Source organism: Anomalospiza imberbis, chromosome 5 (assembly GCF_031753505.1).
Source record: "Anomalospiza imberbis isolate Cuckoo-Finch-1a 21T00152 chromosome 5, ASM3175350v1, whole genome shotgun sequence".
In the NCBI taxonomy this organism is placed as follows: domain Eukaryota; kingdom Metazoa; phylum Chordata; class Aves; order Passeriformes; family Viduidae; genus Anomalospiza; species Anomalospiza imberbis.
Genome location: NC_089685.1, coordinates 55,289,502 through 55,299,832, shown reverse-complemented (window position 1 = coordinate 55,299,832; position 10,331 = coordinate 55,289,502). Strand labels below are relative to the sequence as shown.

Below are 10,331 nucleotides of genomic sequence, written 5' to 3'. Positions count from 1 at the left end.
AACAGACAACAAACTAGAGGGCAACAAAGCTTCATCAGAGCAGACAAAGACTAACACAAGCACTCCTTCTGAGACAGGAAACCAGTGATGATTTGCAACCAAAACCTGCTATTACTTCAGCCACACAGTGACAGTGGTCTGCGTATTTTATTAGAAGAATAGCAATCACCAGTAGAAAATCCCATTAAACAAAAGATCAAATGAGCCTTCACCAGACTTAGGAAGAAGGAACCACAATAATGGAGGCAACCTGAGACTGTGCAGAATTCTCTCTTATTGATAGAACGACCCTTGGCAGCCAGGAAAGTTCCTGTAGAGACTCCAGCCTGGTGGCTCAGACAGCCCCAGGTTCCAAAGTACTTACAGATCAGAGGAGCACAATGGGAAAGTATCTGCAACCTCTTTACCTTAGATCTACCTTCATGTAATCAGTAAACCTTTTGATTAACAATGCATTGGGATAAATATTCTGTAACTGCACATCTTGAACAGTCAGTCTTCTTCGCAGTGATTTCCACACTTGCTGTTCCAGTGAAATCAATGTTTAGGGTATTTCTTGTGCATGGATTCTCTCTTGGCCAGGCTGGCTTTTTCTTTTCTTTCCATCACAATGGTGCAGACAGTTCCTTGTCAGTTTTTCTTCAAAACACTAATAGAAATTGAGCTAATCATGCTGTTCACCCTAAGTGAGTTGATTCTTGTTTGGCAGAATTATGATCCTTACCACACTAGACTCCATGTCTCTGTTTAATCTCACCTCATGCTGACACATTTCTGAGTGGTCTAGACATAGCAAAAGGATGGTGATAACCAGTCCAGTTCAGTGCAGTCAGATGCACTGTGGTGTTCTCTGATTATTCTCCTTGCAGTCTTGTTTAACCCCCTGCATCCTCCAGAAGATCCTCATGACAGGAGGAACATGAGACACAGGGTGTACTCTCCCTGTGAGGGCACAACTCTTGCAGAGCACAGCCACAACTGCTGCTGAGAGCCCAGTGCCAGCCCCATGGCTGTGCTCAAATCCCTACACAAAGGTGCAGACATTTGGCCCCATTACCACACTATGCACAACAACCTCTCAGGGCAGGCAAGGTATGTTGTGTAAAAAGGATAGTATGGAGTATTTCTATTAAATAGAAACTGCTTAAGGCACCCTTAGTTGTTGTAGTTGCACATTCTGCTCTACAAGGTGCTGAGAGATAGAAGGCCAATGCATTTAATAAAAAAAGAAAAATCCATTATTCATATACTGATATGTCCTTTCCATACTCTGTATTTTGCTTGGAATCTCATTTATGTGACTATGGAGAGTTTTCCTGATGTGCACACAATACCATGTAGCTTGAGCTCTGCCAGAAAAAAAAAAATCAGCAGGAAACTGCATGACACTGGGTAAAGTCCAAGTAATTTAATCAAGCGGGTAATTAAATTATTTAAATTGTTCATTTAACATACCTGGCAACAAGAGAAACCAAACACTGATCCTATTTCACCCTTGCTGGGGACCAAATGAAACAAGTTACCATTTTAAGAGACTGGGATTTAGAATTCAGGTTAAGAATGTGATTCTAGTCCAAAAAAGATCAACAGTGTCAGAGGGCAGGAGGCAGCACAGGAGCCAAATATTTACTTGGGTAACAAATACACTATTTAGAGCCTGTTAGAAGTGGCAATCACAACCTGCAACCTCACAACCAATCCAGGATGTTTGTTAATACCTGCAGAGGGCTTCCCAACCTGCACCCTCACACATGATGCAGATGATACCGCCAGTCATCTGGAGTTCTGCTTCCAATCCATCACATTCACTTCAAAGCCTCAAGGGGAATTAGCAATTGGTATGTCATTCATCACCTTGCTGAGAACCATTTTTTCTCCAGGAGACCTTGTCATACCAAGCAACCCACACAAAATACAATTAAACAGTGTCACTGCTAGACAGATTAAAATTGCAGTTCAATAGTGGAACTCACTGTTGCTGAGCAATTTCATAAATTAAGTACGTTCTGGCAGAGCTTCTGTGGAAGGTATCAGCAGTAATCCAAACACCAGGACCTAGTAAATTGCATGGGTAAAATCCTAGCTCTGTTAGAGCCAATAGCAAGACTCCCAGGCACTTCTACAGAGCCAGAATTTTAATCTCTCATGCCAGCTGCAACACGTTGCTATGGCTTTGGGCAAACTACACTAATTCAGCCTCCCTAGTTCAAAAACACAGACCACTAAGCACTGCTTTCATAGAGACAGACTGTGGAGGACACATAGAAGTGGCCCATACAGTAAAGGGCAAGCATTACCAACCAATGCAATTTAACAAACAGGCTACTTCAGCAACTCACCACCGGAGAAATACTCCACTGATACGAACACCAGGCTTGCAGTTCCAGCCTGGAAAATTCATTTCTTGTCCTGCAGAAGGCTGGTAACAGCGCCTTCTTTATGAATTCCATGCACAGCAGACTGGCCGAAGCTCTGGTGCAGATGATTATCTTCACTAGTTTGATATTTTGAGAATTGTGCTCAGGTGTTCTGTGTCAGCCATCAGTTATGTTCTTTCACAGCCAATGAGTGTAAATGAACAGCTGCCTTCATGAGTCAGAGATTAACAAACACACTGCTACACAAACACACATATTTACTCTGGATAACACACACATTTGTTTAAAATTAATTCTCGCATGTTTTTGCAAATAAGTTTTATGGCTGTATGAAAAGCAGTTATAAAATGAGATTTGGCTTCTTGGTAGGTGGCATGTTACAATTTTTTAAGAAATATTATTCTTCCCATATAAATGCACAACAGATGTAACATTCGACCTAAGCAATAAGATTTATTACTGTTTTTAAAGCAAATTCAGCACAGCTTAAGAGAACACTGTACAGAATTCTTTAAGCTAGGAAGAGGTTCTTCTTGTCACCAATGCATGCTTTGCATTTGTCAGTTCTTGCCCTCAAAGCCAACCCACAGTTTAGTATTTCAGGCTTTTTACAAAGGTGATGATCCTGCAATTCAATCTGCTAATGTAGCACATAGCAGGCTCCCTCCAGTCACAGCAGTCCTGGGCTCATGTCCTTGCTTTTAGTATCAAAAGAAATGTGCATGGCCTCTTTGGTCTCTTTTTGAGCCCCCAAAACATTTAATGGGATTTATGCTAGGCATTATTCCAACAGCACATGCAATTAAAAGTAAGTGTCACACATTGTTTGGCAATGAAAAATAAACATTACAGCTGTGATCAAAGAACATATTTTGCTTATATTGTCTTACATTAATTTCTTTACCTCATGCACTTTTGTATAAGTATTTATGGTTTCATATTTTCTTCAGAAGCCATAGTTCTTCTGTTTTCTAAAAATAACCTGCTTATGCATAATATTCTCTTTTCAAAGCACTGTTCTTCCCTTTGTTAAGTTCATTTCCAAGATCTCTGTGCATGAAAAGTGGTGAAAGATGGATATGTGCAACTTCACTAACAAACCTGTTGAAAATACCTAAAAATGAGGAACAAATCTTGGATAAACACCTTCTTCAATGGTAAACAGTTCTGTGAGAAATGAATAGGCCTCTATGTTATGCAGTAATTTTCCATTTTGTATAAGGGCACGAAACATGAAAATTAAAATATACCTGAGAATACTACTAAAATCTCATTTCAAGAATTTTTTTGTTGCTCAACAGCTTTAACTATCAAGTAATTTCACAGTTTTTGCATTTCACTTCATGTAACATAATCCAGATGGTCCAGCAGGCAGCCCCTGACGGACACTCTCTCAGGTGAATCCTGCAGCTGACACTCTTGTATTCACGTTGGGAGAAATCCATGTATCTGGAACTTCAACTCCTACACGACTATGAACAGAGCTAAACTCTTAAACTGCGAACCTCTATACAGCTTACAAAGAGAATTCTAGCATTAATATACCACTTCTACATCATTTTTCTGTTATGAACAACTTGTAATCAAAATTGTTTTCTGATCTCAAGTTCAAAGCACTGCACCAAATTTAGGGCTGTCCAAGCACTTTCTCTTCCCAAAGGCAGGCATGGGACAAAGTTCTTGGATGCTGCTCTAGAAGACCTTTGGGCAACATTGGGAATGCTGCAGATCTCCGATCATATCAAAAGCATCACCTCAATTTAGATGGATCCTTTCCCAATTCATCACAACCACATATGCCTGCAGATTCTCTCTGAATTAGTGTTCCCCAAAACTCTTCTAGTCCAGGAGTCGTTCCTCTGCCAGCTCCCTAGACAAAGAGCACTTTCAGTAGCTCTTTAGGAGGTATGCTGATCATCTTTAAGAAAGATTGCAAACCCACTGAGTGTCTCATGTTGGTGACTGCATATCAGTCAGGACAAGCAATTTCCAGACATTGTAAAGGGATGCATCTGATTTCTGCTAGAGAAAAATCACATTAAGTCTTCACCTCTCATTAATGGCTGTCAGTTAGGATACTGACATCCATACAGATGATGCATATTGTATTTGAAGAATATCTGTGTGTATTTGGAGGGAATATCAGAAATAGATCTACAGGCCAGGAAAATTTCCACCTGTCCAGTACCCGAGCACTGCTTTAACTTTCTTTCATTTTACACTGGTTTTCTCTGATTAGTTTAACAAAAGTAGTAGCAGTGGACGAGGTGTCCAAAGCAAGCAGCTTGCCCTGTTCACACATCCTCTTTCTGATATGGTTTTATGCCGAGACTTCCTGGTACCTGGAATAGTGTCTGGCTTCCTTAAACACAATGGGAATGAGCATCTCTACTGTGTCTCACCCACCTGGGTTAAACCTGATATCCCAGAGAAAAGAATGCTATTTTCACTCCTAAGATCAAGAAGTTCAGAGCAATGCATACGGCATGCTTTTCTGCAGTGAGGAAAAATCTATTCTCTGCCTACCTGCAGAGACAGCCTCTTGGACTTGAAGAACGTCCTCAGAGACAGAGACCCTTGAGGAACTGACCACCAGACTGCCAAATATTAACAAGAGATTGACTGGGGCATATCTTAGAATGAGGACTGGGTACTCCATTACATAGTGCATTTTTGCCTATCCTTTGAGCAAATTTCAGTGCAAGTTATAGAGATTTCAAAGTGCCCATATTAAGGAGTAAATCACAGAGAGGTTCATCAAACCTCACGCACAAGTGAGGGGCTTCTGAAGTTCTGTATCATCTGTGTACATCAAATGAGAGACCGTTCTGTAGAGAGAAATGCAACTGATGAATTGCATTCCTTCAAGAAAAAGATTTTATAAAAATTGTTTAAGGTTTACCTTTTCATGGCTTTTCAAAACTCCCTGAAATACACAATAACATTGTGGGTGACAAAAGAAGAAAAGGAAGGAAGAAAAAGACAGAAAAGTATCCTGGAAACAAAACAGTTGATCATTCATGTTGTCAACAATTCCTTTGGCTCAAGACAATCCCAAGACAGACTCTGGCTTTGTAGTAAGGAAAAAAAATGCTCTTCTGTCCTACTGTCTCTCCTCTACAATGTATCATGGAATCCAGAGTCACAAACTGCCAGGACTTCACAGACAAAGGGCACATCCTAAAGCAGAGCATTTCACGGCTCCCTGACACCCCACAGGCAGCCTTTTTCCCTAAAGCAAAGAATCTCACAACATTTGATTTCCCTAAAGCAAAGCATATAGTTTTGAGTGACGTTCTTTACATATTTTGACTTAATACTCCCAAAGTACATTCATTTCAGTCAGATTGTCCACATGTGGGTTTTAGGGGATTGTTGACATTTGGGGTTTTTCAACCTTTTCCTCAGCTTGATATTCTGCATTCTTCCTGGAGCTAGCTATTGTGATTAAAGATTCTGCTTTGTAATGAAAGCAAGCAATGTACTTCATTGCTGAAAGAAAGACAGCAAAAAGAGGTAGCCAAAACATGTGGTGATTCTTATTTTCCTTTCACAAGTGACAAAACAGCTTATGCAGTTCAACACCCATGATCAGTTAATTTTATCTGGAAAAGCAACTTATGTAAGTTCACATTTGCTATGATTATAACCCCCATAACACTAATTTCCTATGTAAAGCCACTGTGGTGCCCACACGGATCATCTTGCAGTTTGGGATTATGGGCATGGGGCAACATAAATCACCAGTTATCACCCTTTGTTTTATTTTGCAGTACATTCATGATTCTCTATCCTTCCATTGGCAAATACATCATGCTTGGTTGGCAATGCTGGTATCTGATAATCCACGATTACCTCGGCTTCAAAGTGAGACAGTAAATGCACATTTGTGTTACTCTTCCTTTAATATAGTACAAAGCTGGACACAGCTCAGAAAGAAACACCTAAAATCCATTACCTATTTATGATCATGTACAAATGGGTATTTATCATGTTAAAAGTGAACCATATGTTAAAGTGGAGGCCAGAGCCCAGTAAATCTTTTTGGATGAAAACCCTTTTCAAAAAAAAGGAATAAAATAATTAACATTTGCTTTTGCCAGTAGATACGTTTGCTTATGAATCTTCTGGGAAGGGAAAGGCATTTAACCTTTTTACATGCCATTCCCTCAGACATGTCTGACCCCAGTGCAAAACAGACAACAAAGATTCCCAACTCCACAATGCTGATTAAACTCTTGTATGAAACATCTGGATGAAATTTTCTTGGCAGCTGATTTGAAAAGTATAGTAGAAGCAGAACTAGGGAGCAGCCATAGCTCAGCTTAGTGACACCAAGATGATGCTATGCAAAAGCAAATTTTACCTTGACCACATCAACTCCTAAATATTAGCCTGTGACTGTGCAAGCAACCTCATTAGCAGAAGAAAAACAAATCCATCTTCTACTCTGCACACCAGTGTAGAGAAGACAAATGGGCTTTAAAAAAACCCAACTTGACAATCTTGTTTCTTTTAATAAAATAATAAAGGGCTTAAACAGTTTACCTGCCTAATACCTAACTTCAACTGACAGGTAAGAGAGAAGTCACCAGTGCCCTTAACTTCCAAAAACCATTTCTTAAATTCATGAATGATTTCAAAACTTCTGTGGTTTCTGATAAACTCCCCAACAAACTGCATGTATTGCTTTCCTACTTACTGTCTCAGTAAGTACACCCCCAGTCCTAAATTAGCAAGTGACTTGTAATTTTCATAACCTGACATTCAAAAAAAAGGATATCCTGGCCCTCTGCTGCTTGACCTTAAAGAATGCAGCTCAACAGACTGTTCCCTTTTGGAAATACAGACCCTGGAATTCTCACAACTTTCCACATGTACAACAGGCCTGAAAACGACATTATTTTCACTGTTGCTATTAACTAAGTAGCATCAGTGAAAAACCTACATGAACCAGGTCAACTTTACTCTGTAGCTGCTGGCGAGAGGAAGGCAAAAAAAAGAAAGAGGAAGCAGCAGCACAGAAACAGCCTCAGAGTCTGACAAAAAGGTGCAGGAAAAAGGAAAGCGTAGGGAACATTCTGCCCCACAGTTGCCAGGCTAGAAAAATTCCAGCAGGAATGGGCAGAGATCCTCTGGCCTTTTCCAGAAGCCAAGACACAGAGTGCTTCAGATTTATCAGACTCACCCAGAATGACAAAATGAAAGCTTCAGCACTGCACAGAGCCAGCAGTAATTTACTGTAGTTGTGGAAAATTTGATGGGGTAGGAGAAAGGCTTTGACTTTTTATTTGGGACGCTGCTGTAAAGAAATAGATTGTTAATATGCGTTTAAAATTGATTGGTGAATATTTTTAAATCATAAAGAAATTAACACAGAGACAAAATCTGGTCTAAACATTTTATCTCCAATCCAAAGTTCACATTCTAAAGCACCCCTACTGCTTTTTGCTACACCACTGCGATCCCAGTAGACCTAAAGAAGGGGCACCTATTCAAATTAGTACTGCTATCACTTCCTCTCTACATGAAATTCTCCACAAACACCTTGTCCTATAGAACCCTTTAGATTGGAAGAATCCTCCAAGGTCATCAAGTACAACTGCTAACCCCGTGTCACTGCAAAACCCTGTCCTAAGTGCCACAACTACCTGTTGCTTAAACACTTCCAGGGATGTTAATTCTTCCCACTTCCCTGGGCAACCTGTCCCAATGTGTGACCACCATTCCCATGAGGAAATTTTTCCTAATATCTAGTCTAAACCTCCAGTGGTGAAGCCAGTCTTCAAAATTCAGGAAAAAGATCTGTCAGAAGAAATTTCAGCATGGAACAAGAATAACCAACTGCAATGCAGACCAGAAATACAATCACAGAGTGTAACAGTAAGAATTAAGTTTAAAGCTGTTCTTCTTCTATCAAAATAAATAAAATATTGCAAATATTTTGTACCACATTATTCAGTACTACCACTGGAATGGTAATGAATGAAAAAAAAACAGAAGAGATTATCCCACATATAATCCAATATTCATCAATAATAGCAAAAATAAGCTGTCATGTAGAACATCTACATGAGAGGGCCATACCACTTGTCCAGGCAGGAGCTAATATTGATGTAGATTTAGGGTAGCCACCTGCCAGGCAAGCCACTGTAACTCAAGCGAGTTGAATTCATGGCTAATAGAAATAATTTAAGACTACTGCATCAAGGAAAAATCTGCCATACCCTTTGACATAACCAGTGTATGCTCTGCAACTCCAACAGACACCTCCCTCGACACATTTGGTCTGCACCAAATAGGGAAGGTGTGCTAATATTCTGAATTGAGCAATTTGTATGCAACCAACAAACAATTAAACTGAGCAGTGAAAAGCAGGTGATTGGAAAACATGGAACCAAGGCTTACAGTGTATGAAGAAATGTCCTTACACTTAAAAAATTATAATGCACTCCAAAATCCATTTGTTCAGGCAATCCATGTACAACAGAAGGCACTGTTATCCATTTGAATCTATCAATTCTGCACAGCAAAAACCTGAGAAGTGCAACTCAATTAGATGCAGCCTGGCCCTTCCTGGTGATTCAGGTTCCTTGAGGACGAACATTTCCTTTCAGTCCATCAAATTATAAAAACACCACAAGAATTTGTACATTACAGTAGCTGGTTAGAAAGAGCATTCCGGTGGGGGAAGCACGCCGCTATTTTCCAGAAAACCTTCAGCTGCATTAAATTACCTTCCCCTATCACTCAGAAGTCATGATGATTTCAAGAAAATGTAGTGATAAGACCCTTCCCATTGACATTTGTAGCCGATCCTTCAGTTGCCACCGGGGGTATTTCCAGCAAAATTAAATGCTGTGATCAGTCCTTTGTTGTCAAATGTGTAGCCACTTTGTTGTTCTATTGTCTTAGTCTCTAGAATTCAAAGAGAAAGGATATGAAAAATAGTCTGCAGAGAACACCTTTGTCAGAGACAATACAGCTCAACTGGGAATCCAAAGTTATGGAAAAAACTCTCAGATGAGTCAAAATTTCATTCCCTAAATGCAATGACAGGAATAAATTACACTCAGGTTTTCTCTGAAGGCATAAATGTGCACACCTCTGCAACAGAGTTGAGAAATTAATCCTTTACCAAATCAGTTTATGCTACACTATTCTGCATTCTTTTTGATTGAATCTGAATTTATTTTCATGATGCAAGCTTTCTACGCAGCTAAAAAACCTCACACTAACTGCAAGGCAACATAAGTAGTTAAAAAGTTAGAAAACTGTTAAACACATAATAACTGATAGTAATCTTCATCAAATGCCTGGCTGCAGATAGATATTGCCTTAATTTGCTCTTCATTTCAAATGTCAGATTGTGTAAAACTAGTTCATACCCTGTTCAAACAGCAGCACAAGTCAATGAGAAGGCAATTAATTAGAAATAACAGTAAACTTACTCTGAATAACACACACTTCCAGGCAAGGAATAATGTAATCATGATATCCTGCTCACGCTTCCTAGAAAACGTTAATTAGCACAGAGGTGGTTGTTACAGATTAGAAGCAGTTCCAACATCTCTGCCAAAGCTGAAAGGAGCCTAGGGAACTGACTCACCTGCAGCAGTTCTCCGGTGCTCTGCTAATGTGTAGATCTCCTGGAGCTGTTTCTTCTGATCCTCACTCAACGGCGCAGTCAGGGAATGGTACCAGGCTGCATCCCGGCTCTGCACCGCTGTCAGGGCAGCAATGGAGGAAAAGTCATTGTCAGCTTACATACAAGTTCATCTCAGAATAACAAAATGAAACACATGGAAATTCTGACTGGTTTTAAAACAGAATCTGCACTGCAAAACGAAATCAGTATTCCTGTCGGTTTTCTTTGCACAGAATTCCCACTCTAATAGAGGCAATCCATTCTGGGGAACTTAATTACATCCTCTGCTTTCTGAAACAGAACAT

The 10,331-nt window shown here is 39.9% G+C and overlaps 1 protein-coding gene across 1 annotated transcript in view; it reads right to left on the bottom strand.

Moving 5' to 3' along the window:
- Window positions 1–2,806: 2,806 nt before the first annotated feature.
- Window positions 2,807–10,331, bottom strand: part of IPO8 (importin 8) — a 46,473-nt gene continuing 38,948 nt past the window's right edge. The window contains exons 24-25 of the mRNA XM_068190895.1: window positions 9,988–10,104; window positions 2,807–9,296 (exon numbers count right to left, since the gene is read on the bottom strand). Of these exons, the coding sequence (XP_068046996.1) occupies window positions 9,199–9,296; window positions 9,988–10,104 (215 nt within the window). The 3' untranslated portion in view covers window positions 2,807–9,198. The remainder of the gene's footprint in view (window positions 9,297–9,987; window positions 10,105–10,331) is intronic.